The sequence below is a fragment of the Rattus norvegicus genome, chromosome 2, assembly GCF_021556685.1.
Source record: "Rattus norvegicus strain SHRSP/BbbUtx chromosome 2, alternate assembly SHRSP_T2T, whole genome shotgun sequence".
NCBI lineage: Eukaryota > Metazoa > Chordata > Mammalia > Rodentia > Muridae > Rattus > Rattus norvegicus.
Window position 1 is genome coordinate 41,071,752 of NC_141535.1, and position 26,432 is coordinate 41,098,183.

General features: G+C 45.5%; 1 protein-coding gene across 5 annotated transcripts in view; it reads right to left on the reverse strand.

The window, feature by feature from the left end:
* The window catches only part of Zswim6 (zinc finger, SWIM-type containing 6), a 167,445-nt gene extending 147,746 nt beyond the window's left edge, over positions 1-19,699 (reverse strand). For 2 of the 5 annotated variants that reach the window (NM_001433121.1, NM_001433122.1), the window contains 1 exon segment: positions 18,939-19,596. In NM_001433121.1, the coding sequence (NP_001420050.1) occupies positions 18,939-19,581 (643 nt within the window). In that variant the 5' untranslated portion in view covers positions 19,582-19,596. 5 annotated transcript variants of the gene reach the window in all.
* Between the last annotated feature and the right edge of the window lie 6,733 nt (positions 19,700-26,432).

A 26,432-nucleotide genomic window follows, 5' to 3' on the forward strand; every position in this document is an offset into this window, starting at 1 on the left:
AGATTATTAGCAAACACTTGGCCAATAAAGTGATCATTCCCCATCCTTCACATAGTGCATCTGTCTTACAAATTTAAGATCGAAAAATTGTCTCAACTTAGACGGAAACTAAAATGAAGACCCAGTGTCTTGGACTGAAGTTTAAAGTATTAAGTTGCTAAAAAGTCAACTTCAAATATGTAAGAAAACCATGACAATCAAAGTGCTTAGTATCAGATCAAAATGTCTATATAATTAGGTGTGATCCACATATGTAATTTTAACTTTCTATTAGCCATATTTTAAAATTTAAAATTACGCGTACATTTAACACAAAATGTTACTTCACTTAAGTCATAAAGTAATTCTTTTTGTTGTCTTCAAATTTAAATCTTCAAAATCTTATGTGTACCATTTCAACTCTAGCCTGCCACATGCCAATGTCCCACACGGCTGGCGCGTGCACATGTCAGGGCTCGATGGTGGCACATGGCTGGTGACTATAGACAGAAATTCATGTCTCTCTCCTGACTACTTCAATAACCGGCACAGTGGTAACAACTAGTTTACCCACACATTATTTGTGAATTATAATTTTAAGAATTTGAATCCTTAATGTTTCTAGTTTCTTAAAAAAACTCTCAGGTGACATTTTGACTGCGGCATCTGTAGCCTATTACTGTAGTTCTTTAACTTCCCTCAGGAGGATCACATCGTAAACATCACACCACAAACAAGGGAGCTCTCATCACTGCATTTCACTCCAAGTCCCAAGGCCAAGCCCCATCTCTGCTTGCTTTCTCTAGCCCAGGGGAGGAGTGAGCAGCCACTACAGGTCTCTGTGGCTCCCTAGGTAAGGAATTCTCACCTCCTGGGCTTGTGAACAGGGAGCTAGCTAGGTCCTACCTACCAACCTCCATCTCCAAGATGAGAATCTGATCCTTTGGTAGGGAAGGTTGGCCAGCTGATACCATTCAATAACAGCCCAGAAAACTCACCTGTGGAGCTAGCAGGAATTTTTATTTTTTAAAAAAAAAGGTCACATTTTATGTGATTCAAGTATTACTTTAACACTCAATTAAAAAGAGAAAGGACAAATCAATTTAAAGTACCAGCGCCTTTGATTCTTCATGATCCATGAGAACAGACAGAATATATAGCCTAACAAAAGATCTTACTTGCAGTGGAAAGCCAAAATACAGGTGTCACCTTTAATAAATATAACTGATAATCAAAACGAAGTCCAGGAATGGAGCACGGATCAGGTCAGTGTAAGGAGCAGCTGGGAACACAGAGGCGTGGTATTCTGGGCAAATCCCTAAACCACCCTTAATATCTGAAAGCCAGAGCATGCCTGTGCACTCCAGAATCCACAGATGTATAGTTTAAATTATGCCCTAAAGAAATGTAGGGGGATTGAGATGGTACCTGTAAAACAAAACAATTTCTGAATCCTCAAAAATAATGGACTGTTCTTTCACTTACCAGCAAGTGGGTTTTCTTCTGCAAATAAAACTCTTGCCATAAGCGTAACTGTGCTTGTGTGTATGTGTCGGTGTAGCGAGGTAATTACATACCTCTGAGGCCTAAGTACATCTGGTGTCACATCGCACCTTAGCATACAGTTATTTCATTTTGAGCCATTCACTCTAGAGAGTAATTACTCATCCCATAACTTGGTCATAAAAAGCAGAGCTCACTCAATGTTCCAGAGACTGTACAGCGGAGGTGGAATTTTATATGGTACTTGTGTAAATCAGATCATCAAAACAGTAAAAAGTGTTAAAATTATGGCAAGTTATATAGACTTCCGAAGCTTTTAACTTGTAACCAGACCACACCGAAAGCTGCAACCACCACAAATGACCCCGCTGGAGAGCAGAAAAGTTGAAAGCATGGCAACTTACTAATTTGAGAAGATACAGGGAAAGCGCAAAAGCTGAGACCGGATGTTACCTAGAAAGACCCATCTAATCTTCCTCTCCTGACAACAAGGACATTTGCTGAAAACAAGGGAAACCCAAGGCTTGCTGTGTTAGTTTGGCAGAACTTTAAGGCTGTAATCTGATAGCAACAGAGTGACCAGGGCAATGAGCCTCTGTCAGCTCAGCGGAACTGCTCCCAACCTACAATGCCCAGAGTCACTTCCCCACAGCTCGGCTGTGAGCACCAGCGCTTCTGTTAGACAGAGCTGCTTGGAGCATCTTCTCCAGACACTGCTACATGTGTCCTCCTGAAAACCACGCTCTAATGAAAGAGGAAATGGGACTTCCTTCAAGCCAAATTTACAGTGTCACTCATGTTAACTGAAACTACTCTTTTTTCTGTTAGGTCTAACGAAGGACAGAAAATATCTTCAGCACAGTTTCAGCTACAAGGAGCAAAACGGTACTACATCATGCATGGGCCATATAACCACTACTTTGTGTAAAGATGGCTGCCACAGCAAATTCAGAAGTCTGGAGACACTCTTCGAGCCGTGTTAGATAAGCATTAGGAACAACCCTCAAAGACAATTCTACCTGACACTTGGTGCTCCTCAGAGTGCAGGTGCACCACAGAGTGCCTGGCGCTGCTGCACGAGGAACTGGGCATCCCAAACACAACAAAATGCCTTCTCAAGTGGGTAGGGACACTAAAACCATGCTTGTAACACAAAACTGGCACTCCAAAAGTGGAGAGATTTATACAAATTTCAAATAAAAGCTGACCCAATCCTGACCCCCACCCCACCACACAATAAGACACTAGGAAAAGATGAAGTTTTCCCCAGACTACCTCTAACAGTAGTACTTTCTAACAGAGAGAACTCAAGACAGAAGATGCTTGGCTAGGACTTCTTACATCCATCACTGTGGCCTGCTACTCTTCTGTATGATTAATGAGGGAGAAAAGATTAAAATGATGGGGTGCGGGGAGAGTGAAAAGGAAAAGACAAAAAAGTACACTACTCCATGCAGACTGGAATTGGCCCCCTGCCCCCTGCATATGGCACTATCACGGGGAGCTGTCTACTCTGACCAAGCAGAACTGCTCCTCAGGAGAACTTCAGGAAAGAGAAAGGAAGTGACCTCTGAGCTCCAGCAAAGAAAGAGTGCTGCCCTTCCCTCAGACCTCCCATTCTGGAAATGGAGCTGTCTGCTCTTTCCAAAGGTGTCAGTTTCTCAAAGCATATATAATAAAACCTGCATGCCAATGCACCCAACGGTGGTAAGGTCCTTACTATGGGCAAAGAGTAGGGAGCGCTCATCAGCTAAGGAAGTCTAACAGCAGTGGATGCAAATACACCTTCTGTGGAAGCTGGGAGTCCTCCAAGGGACTACAAATATAAAACATGGAAATACCTTTCAACGTCATGTTCTTCATGTGAGAGGGGTAGGATAAGGATAGATGAGGCAGTGCCTCCTTCTGGACAGTGAGAAAAATAGTTCCAGGGCAAAACACCACTTCTTTCTTTCATTAAATCAACAAGTTTACTGAGATCCAACTATGTGCAGCTAGGGCGCAGGGCTAAAACACACACATACACACAGACATACATATACACACTTTCTGCATTCATGGACCTTACAATCTAAGAGGAGAAATGGGAGGGAAGAGACCACCAAAAACAAAAAACAAAACAACAACAACAAAAACATCATTAAGGTTTCAAAGGAAAGATTTTTTTTTTTTTTGCCAGATTTCAAACAAGAGGACAAGAGAAATATTTATGCAAGAGGCAGATGAGGATCAGGGGAGGGCCATGCTGTGACTCGTGGTACTATGAGCAAAGGAAGGCCACTTAAGGTTCCAAAAAAGGTAAATACAAACAGCATCCTACTGGCTATGATACATGCAGAATCTAAGAGTTGATCTCCACCTGTTCGAAGATTATATATACACATTCATTTTGTGTTGTGTGTGTGTGTGTGTGTGTGTGTGGTCTGCTCTTACATAATCATGAATATACACAAGTACAGAGCAACTTAAGTTTTAAAGACCTTTGTGGTATAAAGTCATTCAGAAAAGCCACTAACAAGTCAGCAAAAGGAAAAGGCATTAACCTTATACAGGTAGAAAAGACTGTGGAGGCGAGATCCCAGGTTCCATCTCATGGCTTTCCAAAGCACAGACATAAAGAACAGCCAACAGAATTGGAAAAGCAGTTGCCAGAGCAAAAGCAATCCAGGAAAGAGGTACAACCAAGACAGACCGGCAAATGAAGTGGGTGGTCACTCCACTTCTGGATAGCAACCCTGTTGTGAGGCAAGCTTTGGGATACACCAATACAGTTAAATTCTTGCTCAAAACCACCTCTGGGAAATCCTATTGTACTTCAAAACTAAGTCTTAAAAATCTCAAGGGAAAGTCATCAGTATTCTGTAGACGAGTTTAACAAACTAGTCCTGTTAACTAGCCAATGTAGCTTCAAAATGTGCAAGATCTTGCGGATGCCTTGAAGTTGTGAGTGCTTTTGGAAGTCATCACTGGGAGGGGTTGTCAAAAGACTAAGTTTAGTTTTTCAAGTTGTGTTTGGATTTCCTTTGAGCAGTGAGGGGAACTCGATCACACCTTGAGGCTGTTCTAAAACTCAGTTCTCCTGCTTTAGCCTACCTGGGTATGACAGTCTATAAAAAGTGAAATATCAAGTAAAAGGGCAAAGGTTCTCTTAATTCTACAAAGGCATACACAATGCCAAGGATCTCCTGGGCAACCCACAAATACTGTTCTGCATGGGGGATGAGCCAGGTTTGTCCTATGCAAAGTTGTAACCTTCCAATAAATGAACTGCTTTCAGACTAGCTTTTGGGTCAGTGCTAGAGCAAAAAGCTTCTCCAACCACGCTGGGGGAGGGGGAACTTTATACAACAGTCTAGTACCAAAACCCAACCATCGATCCAGTATTCATATTCTTACTGAAAATACATTAAAAGACTAAGTCACAGCAACACATACTCAGAAAACTGAAGAGAAATAAAAACTTGGAACTTTTCTTTTTTCACACATACCCCAGGCCTGGCATATCTTCTATCATTCATTCAAATAACAGTTTTGATGTCTACTATACACACCCTGACTAATACTATTGATGGTTGGCTGTCCTGTCACCAGCAATTTTTTTTTCAAACTACCAGATTCATCATTCATTAAGAAGATTTTTGTCCAACAGCAAACTCAAAGGACCTCAGAACCACATGTGGCGGAATATTTTTACATTTGTTAGCACTCTGCCTTTCAGTCCCTTTGATTAGCTAACTGATGCTCCCCTCATCAACGATGCATAGAAATCTGCACTCTGAGATAAGATTAGGCATACTGATCTCCCATAAGAAACTGTCATTTATGTCCTGCAGCCCTCACATCAAAAGTGAATTCCATGGCTGAGTTCTCAGGTCTGGGTGATCTCTTCACTGACTAGAATTTCACAACCTGCAGAGGTCTACTTACCCTCACTGGACAGAGATCACTCTTCAACCAAGGCAGAAACTCACTGCATCTACATAACCCACCAGACTGTGTGCTACTAGAATTCCTAAAAAGGCAGTACGAAGGCACTCTGGGGCAGGAACGATGCCAGGCACCGTGGTGGGGAGCACACCCGCAACCCCAGCACTCAGGAGGCTGGGACAAGGTACTGAGTTTGAGGGAGGCCTGAACTACACAGTCAGGCCCATTTTAAACAACATTTTAAAAAGACATTTAAAGTTTTAGATTCTTAAGAGAATTGGGTTCAAAATTCAAATCTCAACTGTTAGGAGGGCAAGCTGAAAGACTGCACCACAACTGTAGAGAATTAAAAGGCAAAGGCAACTCGGAAGGAACGCCACACAGACACTGCTAGAGCAGCCATAGGACGACTGTCAGAGAAGACATCAAGGTAAAGTGTTCATGTCAAACTTTCACACGCACACACGGTAGAAGTCCCGGATAAGAAATCAGGGGCTGAAAAAACAAAACCTACTTTCAGGTTCCTGGGATTTTTGTCTGTGTGTCATTGTTTTACACAGAATCTCCCTCTGTAAACCCACAGTGGCCCAGACAGAACTCACCAAAATTGAACTACCTCGGTCTCCTGAATGCTGGGATTACAGTATAAGCCATCATCCTCAGCTCCAACAGTAAGATTGTATATAACAACATTACAAACCAGCCCAGTAAAGTATAAATGTCTGGAACCAGGGGAGTTCCTACTATACCTGAGCAGAGTTGCTTGGATGTTTTGTGTTTATCTGAACTTACCCATCACTATCACCTATCCTCCAGCAGACACACACAGACACAAAGACACACACAGACGGACAGACAGACAGATACACACACACACACACACACACACACACACACACACACACACACACACCGAGGAGGTACACATGGGGTGGAAGGTGGAACCATTTAAAATATGCAAACCTATGCTTCTGTCAAAAAGTAGATTTCAAGGGGCGGGGAGGAACAGGTCAGCAGTTAAGAGCACTGGTTGCTCCTCTAGAAGACCTGGGTTCAATTCCCAGCACCCAAAGGGCAACTCACAACTGTCTATAACTGCATTCCCAGGAGGATGCAATGCTCTCTTCTGACCTCCATGGGCAGAAGGTACACACAGATACATGGTACAGACATGTGCATGCAAAATATCCATACATATAAAATTTAAAATTCCGAGACCAAGAAAAACTTTAAAATAGATTTCTTGGGCATAAAACCACACAAGCATTATAATTTCACAATCAAAGAAAAGTCCCTGCTAAGCAATAAATTACTAACACAAACACAAACCTACGTCAAACTAAAATGTAAAGACCTAGTCACTACTAGCTCTGTCACCAACTTCCTAAAATACCTAAAAGTCTGGACTGTGAAAATAAAGGGGGGGGGGGGGCTGGAGAGATGGCTCAGTGGTTAAGAGCACTGACTGTTCTTCCAGAGGTCCTGAGTTCAATTCCCAGCAACCACATGGTGGCTCACCACCATCTGTAATGGGATCCGATGCCCTCTTCTGGTATGTCTAAAGACAGCTACAGTGTACTCATACATAAAATAAATAATTCTTTAAAGGTGAAAAAATAAAAAAATGGGTTATAATAAAGAATATGAGGAAGCCAATGGTTAAGAGCTGGCCTAGCCTCACATGCTCAAGACTTTGTGGTCAATCTTTATCCTTGAAAAATAAAAATAAAACCACTTTATAAAACCATGAGTCTTCAATGAAACTAAAATCTGTGAAATAGTTTTTAAATCCACCTGAAAATTTTTATTGTTAAATGAATACGTTGATACACTGTAGCATCCTAACAACAAACAAAACTAATATTACCCAGGCTTTTGGAGTTCCCTGCTATTTGTGAAACAGCTTAAACAAAATGCCTTTTGAATACATTGCTAAGAGGAATCCATGGAAACTGAAAAGAAACTGCTCTGAGAAGACCATCAAACACTCATAAGGGTTCTAAGGTCAACTGGTCTAACCTCCAGATCAGGTGTTGGTTTTAATCAAGCTTCTGAAGGCAAAATTGACACTATATAACTCACCTAATAAATGTGAATTAAGAATCCAATAGTCATTTATCAACTACCATACAATAGGTTATAATTTTCTATCAATCATATTAAAGCTCATAAACACACTTCTGTAGACATCCATTGAGGTCAGTCAGTCACTCTCCAAGCTACACAGAAGATAACTCCCCAAGGTTTTCTCAAGAAAACCTTCTATCTGGAGAACCACGTAGCCTCTAGCTGCAGGAAGATGCAACATGAGAACATTACTACACTGTGATGTATGTCAATGCACTTGGTCCTCCATCCACAATGTAACTCCCATGTCTCTAAAAGCATCCCTAAATTACTATGAGAACGTAAGGTTTGGCATAGCAGTACATGCCTACGATGTCAGTACTGAGGTGGTGAAGGCATGAGGCCACAAGTTCAAGGCCAACCTGAGCAATATGCAAGTCTGCCTCAAGAAGAAAAACTGAAACTATAAAACCGTAATATCATCTCTGAAACATCCACTTTTCACTGAACTTTCCATAAAAAGTGAATTTCCTAGAATTCATCCTTAACTACCTTAAAGAAGAAATCAATTTGATTTTATATCATTACATTGTACTGCCTTAGGAAGGCGTGTCAGGTCAGCGCACTAATATTAGCCTTACATTGGACTGCATTCTAGAGAATACGGGACTGATCATCACTGCCGCTACTGGAAGCCATAGTGTCACCTAAAATACACCACAACCCAGCCCAACATGCTCACTCGGCTTTCTATGCACCTCTGTGGAAAACCTAAGTATTGTTCTCCTTACTGAACTCCCTGCCGTTTCATACCGTGACACTTCTTTTTATTTCCATTTTCAGGACGCAGATAGCTTCGGTATGGCAAGTAGGTTCTTAACGCACAGGTGCAACTGAAAGTGGGAGGCCAGTGTGCCTATGTGAGCTGCACAGCACAGCTAAACAGAATGTAGAATCTAGACCTGAATCCTGGGCCTTCAGGTAAATCCTTGCTGCTCTCTAAAGAACAGTAAGTGTTTGACCATTTAACAAACCTGAACCCACAGACACGCAAAGGAGAACTAAAGCGCTGGGTTTGGGGTTTTGTTTTTGGTCTGATGATACCTATAATTATATAATTCAACTCAGACCCCACAACTTCAACAGCAGTGGCAATTCTAAAAACACTGAGGCACACGAATGAGCCATGTAAACTTTGCACCTCTTGGTGCCACCACAATGCCCAAATACTGGGCTAAATATATGTCTGACCCAGTAAAACAAATTTTAAATCGTTCTTCTGTCTAAAATAATCTCTATAGCACATGTTTCAAGATTTATTATTTACAATGACTATTTTTAAAAAGCCATTTCTGGGGTTGGGGATTTAGCTCAGTGGTAGAGCGCTTGCCTAGCAAGCACAAGGCCCTGGGTTCGGTCCCCCGCTCCGAAAAAAAAAAAAAAAGAAAAAGCCATTTCTTTTTTTAAAAAATTATTCTTTTTTTAAAAGTACAAACTAACAGGACATTGCAGGGCAGAGTAAATCTCACACTTAGATAGACTGATGAAAAATTAAGCTTCCGACACTGGCCACCAGTCCCACCAAGTACTGGCCCTGTGCCATCATGGCCTGGGGCCAGCCTGTCGTGGGGCCAGACTAAGAATGGCAGCTAAGCAGTGTGGAACACATAGGTCCTCTGACCTCAGCTTATCTCCCTGAATCCAGGGAAGGCGAGGGGAGCCGAGGGGAGCAGGGGGAAGGAAGAAGAGATGTGGAGGGAGGAAGGGAGCAGACAGACCGCGTGCGAGGCACGTCACGCTCTGAAGCTGCATGGCCTGGCCCTCACTTGCAGCTCTGCCATCCCAAAGCATCTGCTGGTCGCCCCACTGTCCAGCTTCACCCACTGTCCAGACAAGGCACATGCCATATCTCTGCAGGACTGACTGAGTTCCTGGTTTGAAGATTCAAGATCAAAGTTACACAACCGATGTTTGTGGATGGAGAGAAGGAAAAATAAGAACCATCAGAAGTAGAGGTCAGCTTAAAGAATACTATTTAAAAAAAAAATCCTCAGGAACAGGGCAAACAAAGTTTATAAGGTGACTTATATAAAGCAGTCAGACTGCAGGTTTCTAACCTCTGAGGTAGGTATTTAGAAAGCCGTGAGCGTTCCTTTTAGGAACCAGTTAATGAGCCAGACGTGGTGGCAAGCACACACCTTTGACCCCAGCACATGGGAGATGGAGCAGGTGGATCTCTGAGCTTGAGGCCAACCTGGTCTACAAAGCAAGTTCCAGGACAGCCACGGCTATACAGAGAAACCCTGTCTAGGGAGGGAGGGAGGGAGGGAGGGAGGGAGGGAGGGAGGGAGGGAGGGACGGGAGTACAAAGGTTCCAGAAAGTAGTGCAGCCTTCAACCTGTCCAAGTCTTTGTTAAGAGAAGCCAGTACCTTCAAAAGACAGGTGTTGTCCTTTGTACCTAAACTACGAAACACCCGTCCCTCACATGCGAAGATGTTGGGGTGCTGGCTGCCTCAGCAAGTGTTTAACAGGTAAAATGAGGTACAGAATTCTAAACTGTGCTGACGTAAAGAATCAAACACATGCAGAGGCAAACATGATGGAGTAGCAGTTCAAAGCGTGCTTACCGCAGAGCTGACCGCAGCCCAATGGTTAAGAGCACCTGCTCTTCTTGCAAGACTAGTTATCGATTCTCAGCACCCACACTGCGGCTTGCACCTGCCTGTAACTCTAGAACAGGGGATCAAGCGCCCTCTTCTGGCCTCTGTGGGCACTGCACGCATGCAAACATAAACATACATGCAACCACAACACTCGTACATAAAACTAAACTGAAAAAGTTTATTTTTAAAGAGTGCTTACTGCTCTTACAGAAAACCTGGGTTTAATTCCCAGCATCTATGTGGCAGCTTACACTCAGTCATAACTCCAATTCCAGAGAATCTAATGTTTTCTTCTGACCTCTGATGAATTCTACATGCACGAGATGCCCATAAATGCAGACAAACACACATGCATAAAATAAACCTTTACTTAAAAAAAATTAAAACCTACCCTCAAGGTTCATCTTTATATCATCTTCTTAGGGATATTTCTTGTAAAGGCCTAATATTAGTTAACAATGAAAACACTTCCAATAGACTGTTAAATAAGGCAAGATCGGGCAACCAGTCACCTGAATTTTAAGCACATTAATTCCCTTAATGAGCCTCCAATTTATCTGATCAACTTATTTGGTTTTAAGAGTTTAAATGTACTGAAAGGTTCTGCTTTGTCCTACCAATTAACATCTGGGCACGACAACTGTACAGAAGAAACTAGAAAATCATCTCATCCAAAGAAAGTCAATTGCTCTGCCAGCACTAAGAAGTATCATTGCTAGTCACAGTCATTGTTAAAGGGCCTTAAAATGAAAAGTGTAATCCTTAAATGTCCTTGGAGAAGAAGACTCTCTACAGCACACAAATGACCAACATAGTCTTCAAGTTACTCTTCTTTCAGATGGTGAGCTTCTCCTGGAAGTTGATTAGCCACCCAGTACAAAAGCTGAAATTCAGTAGCAAAAGATGCATTTAGCTGTACATGTAGCTTGGTGGTAGGCAGGAACCGGTAGGTTTTGGGGAAGGAGGAATGACTGGTTACGATAGACATCAGAATCCAAGCTACAGTTAGCATTTGACCTTCAGATCTCCATGAAGGCCCTCTAAACCTCTAAAGGCAGCCGGTGACTGTAAGCTTGAGAATGATCTAGAATCAGTAGCCATCAGGACTAATCACAGGCAGGGTTGCTTAGGCTTGAAGAGCACTCGCCCACAAGGCCAACCTGGTTTATGCAGCAGGTTCCAGGACAGCCAGGGCCACAATCCTGACTCAAAAAATAAAAGCAAAAAGAATAAAGAGAATAATATCCAGTATATATTGTTAATGGCTTTATAAATTTATCTTTTACTACTCTTACTACCAGTAAAAATGTTACAGTAGACTCTCTCGAGACAAACTGATTCAACAAAGAACTGCCCCCAACCATGGAAAAAAAATAAAATCTTCACAGAATTTCAACACCTGATGGAGGGGGAAAAGTGTATATGGGCATAACCCCGAAGTGCTTTGAGTGTTCCCTTTACAGAGGAGGAGGCAGCTTGCTAAGGAGAGCAGGGAGATATGTACAAAATGTTTTCTCAAATGAGTACAACTATAAACACATTAAATTCTCACAAACTTCTTCCTTGCATTATGTTTGTGTAAAAGCACAGCCCACTTTGAGTAAATTCTTTATACATGGGTGTGTACATGCACTTCCCTATACACACAGCTGTAATAGTTTTGTGCTGCAGCAGACACAACTTTTCATGGATTTTTATACCATAGCATTACTAATTTCAATATCTGCTAATGTTTAGCAATAAATAGCACTTATTTTGCAGACTACATCCATCACTGAACTGAAGCCCTTAGAGTTTAGCCTGAAATAGAAGGTGTCTGCAAACACTTTTACAATGTTCACATAAAGTAACTTCACCAGCATTTGTATCAATTCACCTTCAAGAATTGATTGTCATGTCTGAGATTACCCAACATTCCCAGGGAACCAAGCAAGTACAAGCTGTGGAAACCAGAAAGTCTGTGTTCTTCTCTACAACTTATGGCTTGCTCTGAACAATTTCTCAGTGTTTGAGCCTCCACACTATTATCAGAAAAATAAGGAGAGCCAAGCATGGTGGTTCCCAAGGATAATCCCATCACCTGAAAGGCTAAGACAGGATGACTGGGAGCTCCAGGCCATCCCAGAGCACATATATAGTAAGTTCCTACCTAGCCTGAGCTACAGAGTAATATATATTCAATAAAACGAAAATCAAGAGAAGCTGAAATAAATGGTATCTATCTCTAAAAGATACATACATGTACACACACACACACACACACACACACAATGGTGTACTGTGCGTTGTTTCTTTTGGTAGTGGGAAGCATCTGTACACAGCAGAGTCATGAACACAGTCTTGAGATAGCCATTCCCTGACCTGTCTATTTCCTTTTCTACTGACATTTATCACAAAACTCTCACTTCAGAGTTCCACAGAAATATGCCAGGCATGGGACTATGCATCTTTAATTCAACATCTAGAAGTCAGGCAGGACAATCCCGAGGTCAAGGCCGCTATGTGAAATGCTGTCAGGAGGAAGGAAGGACAGAACGAAGGAACGAAGGAATGAAGGAACTAAGGAAGGGAGGGAAAGCATTTCAGTGATAGAAAATATCCACCGAGCCTTTACAAACAGCCATCTACTATTTGTTAGAAAGTCCATATTTCTGTCTCCTCAAAGTTTAAAACGCTAGCAGATTTCACACTGCTTTCTCTCCACAGCTTACTTTAGCCCTCTTTCCTATGTGGGGAAGGAAAAAAGAAAACTTCCTAGTTCTAAAGAAATGAAAACCATGTACAAACACTCAGGAGGACACAGGACACTGACTTGAAAATTAGACCCCCAGCCATTTTCAACAGATCTAAGTTAACACTTTACTGGAGAATCTGGCTAGACTGAAAAATAGAAGTGCTTTTCCATCAATCAAGAGGATATAACATCTTTTCTCCAAATTATCACTTGATATTAATTTCTTAGGAGACAAAATCACCCTGTTTACTTCAAATGAAGGGGGATCTCAAATATGTAATAATCTGCACACATGTACAGTCAAAAGCAAATAAATAAGGCAGATATAAATTAGGCTTTTTATTGAGCAAAGTTTGTTATGCAATGGTAATTTGAAAGGTAATGAAAAATATCGCTTGTTTTATTTCTAAGGCAATCACATTTCCTAATAATTTTACTTCCTTTTCTAAGCTATGTAGCCCTTTAGCCTAACAATTTAAGTCATGGCAGTTGGAGTTGAATGAGTCCCCTACGAGGTTTCCTAACACTAAGTGAGTTGTTTTATCACATGTATGTTTAAGTAGGCTTCTTCGAGGTACCAAACTCATTTTGATGCACTGAGGAAAATTTACAGTCTAACACAAAAACAGAAATAGTAAAGATCTAATCCAATCGTGTAGCTTTTAAAAGGGATTGCTTTCTTAAAAGCCATCCTGCTCTGTGCACATATTACCAGCAGAAATCACACATTCCTAACTAAATGCTAAACATGAGTGTGAGGAGACGAGAGATGCTGGCCCTGCATTTCTCCTTATGAAACACGCAGAGCAAAGAGGGAGACAGCAATAACAAAATGAGCATCTTAAAACCCAACAAGGACGTACTTAAGAGAATAAGAAGCTCCAATGTTTGATTAATTGCAGTAATTCTCTTCCATTAAAGGCCATGGCTCACAGGCATCCTGATGTTTCCAAAAGAATAGCATCAAAGCCTAGCGCTTTCCAAAGAAATGAAATTTAACACAAAGGGGAAAAAAAAAAAAGAGACAGCCTTTGCAGTCCAAGAGTGTACTCATAACACAACTATTTAGCAAGGAACTACAAGACCCGGCTGCAGATGTGGCTCTATGGTAGAACGCTTGCCTAGCACCAAAGAGACGCTCTCTGCTCAACCCCTAGCATGAAAAACAAATAAAACAGCAAGGCTGAAGCAAAAATAGAAATGATTGCTTAACCAAAGTCTGCAATTCCATCTTCCAACATTGTTGGTGTTGGGATGTGTGTGTGTGTGTGTGTGTGAGCACACGCATGTGTATATGTGTGCGTGTGATGGAATACAGTTCTTGTGAATGTGTGTACATCTGAGTATACCCATGCATGGAGGCCAGAGGCCAACAGTGAGCATGTGCCTCAATCACTCTCTGTATTATTTTTTGAACCCAGAGCTCATCAATTTAGCCAGGCTGGCTGTCCAGAAAGATCCAAGTAAGATTCGCCTGGCTCTTGCCCTCCTAGTGCTGGGGTAATAAATGGATCCTTTTTATGGGGAGACTGATGTCTAAATTCATGTACTCCTGCTTGTTCAGCACACACTTTACTGACTGGGCCATCTCCTCCCTCCCTCCCTCCCTCCCTCCCTCTGTCGGATCAGTGTCCGAGCTACGGTGTTGTACCCATTGGACAGATTTCTTCACTGGACCAATCCCAACTGGCAAGGAATGGAATATCACTAAAGGCCAAGCACTTCTCACCGACCAGGTACTGAAAAGCTGCAAACAAACATCTCAAGTCACACACAGAAACATGTGAATGTTTCCAAAATGTCATCTTCTCTCCATTTAATTAACTTTCTCCTTAACCAAAAGGCTGGGGGTATGGTTCAGTGGTAGAACATTTGCCTCACAAGTCCCTGAACTTACTGCCCCTGAAAAACGAACATAAATTAGTATACAGTGCTATACAAAACTGTTCTGTTATTTCACCCTTCCAAGGGGTATAAGAAAACGTACTCTAACCAATCTAAAATACACTCACTCAAAAATGAATTTAGAGTGTCATCCTTTATACAGTCATCTTTGGTCAATAAAGAAAATAAGAATACTTTAGTAAAGGCCAACAAATTAACTAACTAAAATTTTTACTCATTTCAATTTTAATTCTAATACATGTTCTCCTTGTACTTTACTGTTTTGACTCCACCTCCCCACGCAAAAAAAGAATATATGAGCTAATACATTAATAAAATTCAAAGCAGTATTTTTCTCTCCCAAAAGCAACCTCCAAAGAAATAGCCAACTGCTTTTAAAATGTAACTCCTTCCTTCTCACACAAAAGACTCTGGTTGTGCTTAAATTTGCCTTGGTTGTAAGTAAATATTGTAACCAAAATAAGCTTTGAAAAAAAATTACATACCAGTCCCTCAGAAGGAACAATCTACACACACCTACACACACACACGCACAGACACACACACACACACACACACACACACACGACAAAACACCAAAAAAATACATTATAACTCAAAAGTTAATCTTCAATTCTGAAAATGTGGTTGCATTAAGAGAGAAATGAATCCTCTAAAAGTTGCCAACTCCTTTCTCCAGACACCACAGCTCTCTCTCTGTGACTTACATGACCTTGATGTACCTTTCTTTACACCAAAGCCTTTCTGTTGTTTTAAACCTGTGTGAAGTTAGTTAGAACAGGGTACCCTCAAACTCAGAGATTCCCCACCTTGAGTGCTGGGATTAAAGTCTTGTGCCATCACACTTGACCTAAGTTATTTACTCTAAAAGGTCACCTCTCTTTGTTAAAATATACCAACTACTTGATTTTGTTCATAGTTGCATGGTATTCCAGTCAGCTGTTCCTGACCAAATCCTAGCTGACAGAAATAAAGAATAAGTTCAGCTTTTCACTCCTGCAAAGTGCATGCAGTGGACATTCTCATACAGAACACTTTCCTGCACCACTGTCACACTCACCTATAATCCTATAGCTTTAGTCAAACACACCATAAATATTTACTCCAGTTAGAGATTTTACTTGGCTTATGTTTTCAGCCCAACAGAAAACTTTTAAAGATTATTTTCCCAAATAATCTGTCTTTACCTTTGATTTTAAGTCATATACAGGAGGGTCAGACAACAACCTGGGGGGGGGGCTGCTTAGGCGTTCTCTCTGAAATTACTGCTTAGCTGTGATCAAGACTACATCCCGACAAAGACCCTTCTTAACAAAAAGCATCCTAGTTTAACAAAAACAAGCCACCGATGAGCAATTATTGAATACAATAATTTATATCTAACAATTGAATAGCACTTGCCAGTACAAAGGTTTAGTTTATTGCTGAAAATCTGCCCAGCAAGCTTCATTTCTGACAAGGCCAATTCCCTACTGCTCACGCTCTGGAGGAGCTTGTGAGGTGGAGTCCAACAACTCCGGGTTCCCTAAAATTGTGACCAGCACTCAGGAACACTTCCTGTGTAAACCAAGTTGTCAACTGCAGAAAACTGCTCATAATGACATCAACGCAGTACGTTGTTCTTTTCCATCTCGGGTTTTTCTGTTGTTTTGGTTTTGGTTTGGTTTTGATTGGGGTTGAGGGGTGGGAGGGGTGGGAGGGGTGACCCTACAGAAAATCACAATTATAAGCGTCTTAAAGAATACTAACACCAGCCAACTCTAGACGCTAGATTAGATACTTAATCTACCTGGCCTCCCCGCTCCTCATCAGAGGTGGACAAAACCTGGTCCTACGTTTTCTATCTCGAAGTGCCAGCTGCCAGGCATTTGCCTAACAGCCTTCTATCTCGATGCTGACTGGCACAAGTAAGAAAACTTGGATGTTAAAGAAACTGGCAGAACTCAGAGAAAGAAAAAAACGTGTTTTCCACAATTTGTACATCATTTCTTTAAGTACATAGGTAAGTATTTCCAAAGAGGTGGTCAAGTCTTCAAACAGTACTAGAGGCACGCATGCCTCTTTACATCAACCGGGGCCAACAGCATTCATTCAAGTGGCCGCCCTTCCCCTTTGGGGACTGTTGAAAAAGTTACTATTTTCTTTTACAACTTACTGTTCGCCCCGGCCTCTTCCACTGATGAAAGCAGGCAAAGCCCACGCTGTGTGTCTGTCTCCTAGAGAAGATTGCATCTTTTATTTATCGCCCCTTGGCTTTATTTTCACAGTGAATTCCTGGCTTAAATGCAATCAGCCAAGAAACCCTCCCTATGTGCTCTCCTGTCATTCCTCATTGCTCACAAGCAGAGTCAAACACAGCAAGGGGAAAGGGGGGGCGGGGCGGGGGCCACGACGCAACACTGCTAGCCAAGCCATAAAAATTCAGACTCCAGTTAGTTATACTCAGAGACCATACATGTGCTTCAATTGGTTTCAAACCGGCAGGGAAAGAGGAGAAGGTGGGCGGGGGCGGGGGGGTTAACTAGAAAGAATGTTAATTAGATTTTAAAGGGAAGAAAGGTGGGGGGAAGGATGGATAGCCTCAAAAACCAACCTCCCTCTTAGACAGAAGGAAAGGGTGCTGAGCAACACCGAGGGCTGTCTTTGGAAATAAATGACCATGCAGAAAATCACGTTTTCAGATTACATTAGAATTCAAATTAACCAAACAGGATTAAAACAAATCTTCTGTGTCGGGGCCACTGTCCAGACCCCGACTCCACACCCAATGAAAAGGATAAAAAGATTGGACCACAGAGAAAAGAACAAGTTAGAGAGAGGGGGGGGGAGGAAGAGAAGAGAGAAGAGAAGAGAAGAGAAGAGAAGAGAAGAGAAGAGAAGAGAAGAGAGCGCTTTCAAATCTATCTATCCTCATTCATTTGCTTCAGGGTTCATCCATACAATTTCAATCAGAGTGGGAGGGGGTTATAAAATATGCCTTCAGCAATCCGGAGATAAAATATGGGGAAAGGGAGGTTGCGCTGCAGTATTGTTCACTTCAATCTAGTTCAAACGTCCCCATAACTATGGCTGGAAAAGATATCTAAACAGAATAAAAAGAAAAGCCCCATGGAAAGCAGAGGGATTTGAGAAAACTCTCCTGGTCTGTCAGAGAAAGAAGGGCTGTGCAGCTTTAAATCACAAGTCCTTCTCTCGCCTTTGTCAAATATCTTCTACTTTACAAGCCCTGAAAAGAAATAAAGAGGCTCTTTTGTTTGCTTTCCCCTTTACCGAGGGTGACAGAAAATTGAAAGGGGCACAAATAAACCCGAAAGGAGAACAAAGTGCCGGGTGGTGCGGGGCGCGCAGCGGCGCAGGGGCCGTGGGGCCCCTCGGTGCAGACGCCGGCCGCGGGTCACGGCGTCGGACCGTGCTGCCCGCTCCCTCAGCACCGCACCCGGACCCCGGGCGCAGGCCGAAGTCGGGCAGCCCGGTACCTCACGGGATGGAGAAGCGCGAGCAGCGCCCCTCAGCGGCCCGTCCGGCCGTCGCTCCCGACAGAGGTTGCTCGGGGACCCGGCGCGGACGCCGCGGAGCTAGTCGCAGACACCTTAAGCAGCTGGAGTATACGGGACGCGCCGGCCGTCGGAGCCCCGAGCGGAGCGGTGGCCGAGTGGTGTCGGAGGGACTCGCCAGCCCCCCCTCCCTCCCTCGGACCGCGGGGCGCGGAGCGGCGCCAAGAAGAAAGGACGCGAGCCGGGCAGCGCAGAGCGAGCGCCCCGGTCGGCATTGTCTGCGGCCGGCGCCCCCTCCCCCGCGCCGCACGCCCCAGCCCGAGCCCCGCGGCCGCCCGCGCCTTTGTCCACACCCGCCCCGCACACCGGCGCTCAAGCTGCGGGACAGACGACCGGGACGCCGACACCCACCGCCCCGCCGCCGAGGGGCGCGTCCTGCTGATTCATTTCCCACTCGCGCTAGCCCGTCCGGGGAGACGGGGGCGGGGACCAGCGGGAGGAAATGGGCGCTCCGCTCCGGGGACAGTCCGAGTCGCCCCACCGCTGCACCGCGCGCCCGGCCCGAGGCGGCCCAGAGGAACGAAGGGGGCCCTTCCCTCCCCCACCCCCGAGGGACAGGAGGACAGACCGAAGGACCGACGGCCCGCGGCGGCCCCGTGACTCACCGACTTGCAGGACGTTGTCTACGCAGCCACTCTCCAGCAGCGCGATACCCCGGCGGAAGGGCAGCCGCGTCTCGTCGCCACCGTCCGCAGCGCTGGACGCCCCCACCGACGGGGTCCCGGTGCCCGCGGCGACGGCGGCGGCGGCGGCTGAGGTGGCGGCCGGCGAGGATGAGGAGCCGCCGCCGCCGCCGCCCGCGCCGCCGCCCGTGCCGCCGCCGCCGCCGCTGTCGTCGCCGGGGCCGCCCGCGGAGCCGCCACCGGTGTTGAAGGACGAGTACATGCAGATCTCCCGCTCACTGCGGGGAAAGGACCAGTAGACGATGCGGCGCTGCACCGGCTCCGGGATGCGCTCGAAGCGCTCCTCCACGCGCTGGAACGGCCACTTCTCCGCCACCCTGCGCGCTGCGATGTCCAGCAGAGACTCGGGGCTCTGGGTCTTGCCCGGCGGCAGCAGTCCCAGCGCCGCGCCGCCCCCGCACGCCGCCGCCGCCGCACCGCCCGCCCGCGGGCCGGGCCGACAGGCAGAGCTATAGCCGCCACCCGCGCCGCCGCCGCTGCTACCCCCGCCGCCGCCGCCGCCGCCGCCGCCCGGCCGGCAGCAGAGCCGTTTCGCGGGAGGAGGCTGCTGTCCGCGCTCCGCCATGACCGCGCCGCTTCTAACCCGACAGCGGAAGTGCCGGGACCCTATAAACGGCACAAGGAAGCGCGACACGCACACGCCGTGGCGACGCCACGCTGCCATCTAGGGCCCGCCGCTCCTTGTAGGGGCACGGGAGGTGTGGCCTATACGGTGACGACGTCGCCAAGGAGGAGCGCCGATAGGGAGAACCTAGGGGAGGGGGCGGGGCCTATGCAAATCACTGGGCTGAAACATAAATAGAGCGCTCCGTGGACACGGGGGTGGCGGGGGCGCCCGGGTTGGGTGCCGGGTGGGCTGTGAGAATGTCAGGCTGCTGTGACGCGGGGGGCGGGGCTCAGGCGGGGTTCCCGCGGGAGGGGGCGGGCCGTCTGCCAAGCGGAGGGTGGGTGGGTCTCTGCGCCCCCTGTCTACTCAACTTAGCCCTCCAGCGCCCTGCCTCCCTTTTGATGTCCGCCAAGTGAGGACGCTCCTCGTGGGTCGCCGCGGGGCGGGTAGGGGGAGGGTTCCGGACTAAATGGAGGATGGACCGACTGCTCGATGCCCCACCCCCCAGTCAGCCGGCCCCGCGGGGAAAAGCCTCTGGGCGGAGGAGGCGCTTTCAAAACAAAGAAATGCTGCGTGAAGCCCCGGGGACGCAGCCCAGAGGAAGGCGGGGGAGGCGCGGCCCAGGCCGCCTGCTTTCCTTCCAACCCGGCGGAGCGAACTTCCCCCACCCTCGGCCGTGGCTGCGGCACGAGGGGATAGGGAGGAGGGCTGAGCTCAGCCACTGTTTTCCACTTCACTTTTTGCCGACCCAGGTGGGGAAGGGGCGCGGCTGCCCCGCGTAACTGCAGCGCACCCAGCCCTGAGTCCCGGGTTCGCTCCAGCCCGGTGACAGGCCAGGAAGCCGAGCCGAGCCGACCGAGCGCCGGGACACGCAGAGCGCTCGGATGCTGCCTCGCAGCCGCTGGACGCGCGTCCGGAGCCGGCCGCGCTGCCCCGCCCTCGCACTCTTTCAACCCTTCGGGCAAAGAAGCTGGCCCGCCCGGGTTCAGCCGGGAGCCCCAATCGCCCTCTTCCGCGACCTGCTGCAGACCCAGGGGTCGGGCCGCTCCAGTTAGAGCGCTCGCACCGGCAGAGGATCGCGCAAACTCTCGATCGCGAGACGGTTGTCGCTCACGGCCGCCCAGTGGCGGACAGCGGCCGCGGGCGCTCTGGAGTCTGCGGCGGGGCTGGGACCTGGAGTCTTTGGCGCTCCGGGCGCGCGCCGCGCTCCCTGCAGCATTGGCGGCGCCCGACCGGCGGGTCCTCCCGCAGCAGGGCAACAAGACGAGTGAGCGAGCATCGCTGGGAGACGGTGCCCGGGCGCCAGCGGAGGCGGAGAATCGAGTCCCCGTCTGAACCGGGAACCCTGCGGACATTGTTCTTCGCACTCTGCAGAGCTTGGTTAGATCTCAGCCAAGCCGCAGGCTTAATGACCACGTTAGACACCCTGACTTCTTGCTCCACCTTCTGTTTTTACTGTAAACAGTGTTAGAGATACTGTCCTATTGTTGGAGATAAGCCCTAACTCCTCTGACACTTTCGCATATTGGCTACTCCCCACTGCCTACCTGGTCTGAATTTAAAGCGACTACGCGCGTCGGCGTGTTGTAAAGAAAATTGCCCACTCAAAGCGGAGGCCGCCCGAGACATTGGACGTGATCCATGTCGGGCATCAGGAGCCCCAGGCTAGAAGTCCCTGGAGACAGGACGCTGGCAGACTTTCCATAGCTGCTTGTTAGGAAAATTTTGGTGACATGTTTTTGTATATTCATCCAGTATTTTTCTAGGCACCTCCTCGGTGCCTAGGAAAAAGCTGGGCAGAAAACTGAAAGACCTTTATGGGCAAGTGGAAGAGGAAGAGTCTTTCCTCCGGTTGTTTAATATCTAGATCTCTTAAAAAATAATTTTAAGAGACTTTAAAACTTAGGCTATCAGAGCAGAAAGTAGGGTGAGCTCTAGTCTGTCCTCAGGAAGTCATGACAAAGGCGTGTGCTGCACAGGTCGCCGAGAATTTTCACCCGTGTACACGGATCTCTGAATTAGAAAGCTAAAAAGGACAAAACTGGCGTCCTCGGACAGAATAAATGACTCATTCGGGGTCAGATGTGGTGTTGGTGGGAGGGATTAATTTCCATCACAGGAAAATACATACCTTTAGAGGAGACTAACATTTAAAGAATTTGATATTGCAATGAACTAAAGAGACTGGATCTAAGGCATGGACCTTCCCTGGAGGGATCCAGTCATTTTTTGTTAAGTTTTTGCTGGGAATGGAACATAGGCCCTCCAGCATGAATGCTCAAGGACTGAACTATACCCCTAACCCTGGGGCAATCCAGCTTCATTTTCTAATTCAAAGAAAAGCTGAGGGCCACTGAGTCTAGCCCTCCTTGATCTCCTGGGGTCTCAGACACTCTGCCTACTCTTCTTTTTGAATGGTTACCCTCATTCTTGCATTTCTCTGACACCCTGTTGTCTCTTCTTTCCTGGTCATCTTCCTCTCTGCCTCATTTTGTTGTTGTTGTTGTTGTTGTTGTTGTTTCTCTTCCTCCAAACTTTAATGTGCCCCATCCTACAGCCTATTATGATCGACTTTTAATGACACCCCGTGGAGAGTCAACAACCATTCAAAACCAAAACCCTGGCTCATCTCTTCTCCATGTCCAGATCACAGCGCTCACCTTCAGAGTGTCTATTTCAAACTCAAAGTACTGCCGTTCCCCTGAATTTCTTTCCTCCCTACGACGACTTACCAGGCTCCCACCCAAGCTGCAGTCCTCTTTGATATAGCTTCTTTGGTGCAATTACCCCAGATTCACTTGCAGTATTGACTATCCCAGCCCTTCTCACTGTCCACAGTAAGGTTTTTCTTCCTCTTCACTGTGTAGGGCCTTGATGCTGGCTGGCATGTCTGTATAGCCTGTCCTCCGAGTCCTCCCCCACCCAGCTGCCATGCTTCCCAAAGTAAATTTCTGTTGGTATCACCCTCCTGCTCAAGTCCCTTGAAACGGCTCTCTACTGCCTACTGGAAAAAGTCCAGACTGTGATCTGGCTTGACCAAACCCAACTTCCCAGCCTGACTTCTAAAACGCAGAAGAATGTTTTCCCCAGTTCCCCAACAGGAATGCTGTTATGTCCCAACAGGACTTGCCTGCCCCACACATTTGCTCAATACATTCCTGAGGCCTGAAATCTCTCTCTCTCCTCTCGGAATTTGTTAAATTCCTCCCCTTCCTTCAAGGACTTGCTTAAAGGCTACTTCCTCTGGAAAAACGCACCTTGATGTGTGATATCTCTCTCTCTCTCTCTCTCTCTCTCTCTCTGTCTGTCTGTCTGTCTGTCTGTCTGTCTCAGCACCTTACTACTTTGAATCTGTCTTGTGACATTTATACCGTTGTGCCAAGTATCACCCTGCTCTGAGCTGTTATCTTCTCTTTCTGGCTATGTTGAGGGGTTGGGATTCTGTCTCCTCCAGAGCCTCTGAGAGCCCCTTCCCCTACTCCACCAAGGTTTCTCCCCATAGCTAACTACTACCAAGAACTCAGAATGCCATCTTCACCTGGTTCTTGTGCTATTTCTCTACTTTAAGGATTTATGATAGTTATTTTCCTGCCATTCATAGTTACTAAATTACTTACATTTTCCTTTCCTACCAGACCACTACCCAAAAAACCAAATCAGGGTTACAGCCATGCCCAGTGTCTACCATTAGGCAACGGTAGGGAACCCGAGTGCTGAAGGGCTGTGACTCACCATGGCTTCACGGAAGCCCACATCACAGTGAGGCCAAGAGATAGGCTCTCCAGTCAACTCCATAAAAAGTTCTCCCAGTAGCTGAACCGATGAACTCAAGGAGGAAACCCCCACCCATTCCCAGCACCTGGATGCATGAATGGATGGATAGCAGGCAGGCAGGAAGATGTGGGACTCTAAGAAAGGAAGTGGAGTCCTAGCCTGAGATCTATCAAGGTTCCTCTTACTTCTTTGCCTGCAATCACACAGGAAGCAGAGGCAGGAGGATGAGGCATGCAAGGCCAGCTTGGGCTATTCAGCATGAATTTCCAAGAAATGAAAACTGAAATCTTTGAATCGAATTAGATACCTGTTTATCAAATCCCCCAAACACTAATTTTCCTGTGGCCCATAATGCATGCACCTTTGGACAGGGGAATCTGAAGTTAACACGTGAGTTTTGAAAGTTACTCTCTGGTAGTAAGAACTTCACACAGTCCCAGTATTTAGGACTGCAGGAAAAGAAAACCACGTTGTCTCCTCGTTATTACTAGTCATCTCAGCTAATTAAGACAATAATTTGCCATTAGCAGGAAGATTCCAAGACATGAAAATTGGATTAGATCTAAGGAACTTCAAGTCATTTGCAGACAGACACAAAGCTGTGCTCATTTCCATCCTATTTCTCGTACTGGGATATATTTTTTTATATAATAACCAAAGTCAATAATGCTCCATGGAATATAATTCAATTGTTTAGAAGGGAGTAAAAGCCTCAAATACCATAGTTAACCTCTGAACCAAGCATTAATCTCCCCTCCAATAGAAAGACAGATTCCATGCGGATAAAGGGATGAAGAATGGGGTCATCAGTAAGAAATGCCTGTAATGGGGAAATGTCCAGATAATCTTCCAGGCCAGTCATTTCTACCAAACTAACTCTTGGGCAAAAGAAGAAGTTGATGTTGACAGAGAACCAGTCAGTTTAGAACAACTCTTCCATCTTCAAAGAGGAGCAAGCTTGGAAGCTCTTTTCTCTTAAACCCTGAAGAATCAAGCCACTGATGACTTCCTGTGTTTTCAAGAGTGATCACAGACACAGTGCTGGGACCTTTTATAAATAACTCAGTTGATGCCCCAGCAAATAAGAATCAAAACAAAACAAAACAAACAAACAAAAAAACTGAGGCACAAAGAATTTTGCCAAAGATTAGTTGGTCCAGCCGAGCAAAGACTCAAACTAGTTCATTGCCAGAGCTCCTGGCATTAGTCAGCATTTCTCAAACTTGCCCATTCGTAAGAATCACCCAGAGCGCTTGTTAGAAATATAGGCTTCTCTCAATTCTCTTGAATTTCATTTTCAGCAAGGTTGGGGTGAGGCTTAGAACAGATCATTTTAACCCATGCTACAGATTCCTCGGAATAGGAAAAATCTGGAAACATGCCGTGCTTCCTTGTCAGTAACCTCCTACAATCTGCCGTGAGAATGGCGTTCAACTACTGAGCAACAACTTTCTATCCTAAGAAAATGTGTTCTGTAAAAACCGTAAAGGCACCACAAAGAATCACAGTTTCAAGAGTCAATGACCCCAATTTCTGTTAATATACTCTTTTTCATCTCTGTTATGTGATATTATACAAGGAAGACATATTCAAGACATTTTAAGTATAGAGTATGGAGCCAAAAGCTCTCACATGTATGGACACATTTGAAAAAAAAATCCCATGGGTTTGGAGGGATGATTTAGCAGTTAAGAACACTGTTGTTCCAAGGCGCCTGGGTTTGATCCCCAGAACCTACCCAGTAGCTCACAGCCAACTCCAGTTCTAGAGGACCTGATGCCCCCTTTTGACCTCCAAGGGCACTGAAAGCAGGCAGTACACAGACACATATATAGGCAATAGACCCATAAACATAAAAAATGATCATGAAAAAATTTACAGAAAAATATCATTCCAGAATGCATCTTGTGCCTGGAGTGGTGGCATAGACCTTTAATCCCAACACTGAGGCAAAGGCCGGAGGATTTTTGTGAGTACGAGACCCAGTTGGTCTACATAACAAATTCCAACCCAGAACTCCACCCTGTGTCAGAAAGGAAAATAGAAAGTGTAGGACATGTTAGTGTACACTTTTGATCCCAGAACTCAGGAGGCAGAGGTAGATCTCTAAATTTGAGGTTAGCCTGTTCTGTACAGTGAGTTCTAAGACAGCTGGAGTTACATAAAGAGACCCTGTCTCCAAATAACAATAACAACATAATAATAGCAGCCAAAAAATCATGTTGCAAGCACATAGCACAAGCATTTCCTAAAGTGATCAAATATTTTATTTTCATTCTTATCAGAATTTAGATGACCAGGTATCTTTTGGGGGTATCTTATTACTAGATAAAAGAGTATTTCTGTTTAAAACAGTCTTACAATTGGGTCCAAGGGGGCTGCAGAGATGGCTCTGTGGTTAAGAGCACTGGCTGTCCTTACAGAGGTCCTGAGTTCTGTCCCTAGCACCTACATGGTGGCTCACAACCATCTATAAAGGGATATGATGCTCTCTTCTGCCATGCAAGGGTACCGCAGCAAAGCACTCACATACATAAAATAAGTAAAAATATCCGAGCTTCAAAGTGGATTTGCTAAGGGTGTGTTACCACCTACAATATTTTTTTAGTATTGTGAAGTCACTTCCTGTCAGGAATAGCATCGTGACGACTCAGACAAGAAAAGTGTCACTTCTAGTAAGGGTTCAAAATAAAACCCACAAGTAACTTGTAAAGATGAAGTTTCAACAAAACTTGAAGTTTTTCAATAGGAATCTGTCCTTACCGGCACCTCCAGACCACAGAGTACACAAAAGTTTCAGGAGAGCTATCTAGATTGCAAGACCTGTTTTAGCACTGAAACTCTTGGGATATTCAACTCCCCAGACTAGAAATCTTCTAAATAGTGATATACTTTCTTAACTTCATAAGTTCATCATAAAGACACAAACACAATGAAACTGTTTAAGCTCTATTAAGTTATTTTTGCTTCAATTCTTCATCTCTATTTCTGAAAAGATTTTATTTTGTGTATGAGTATGTTGTATGACAACACTT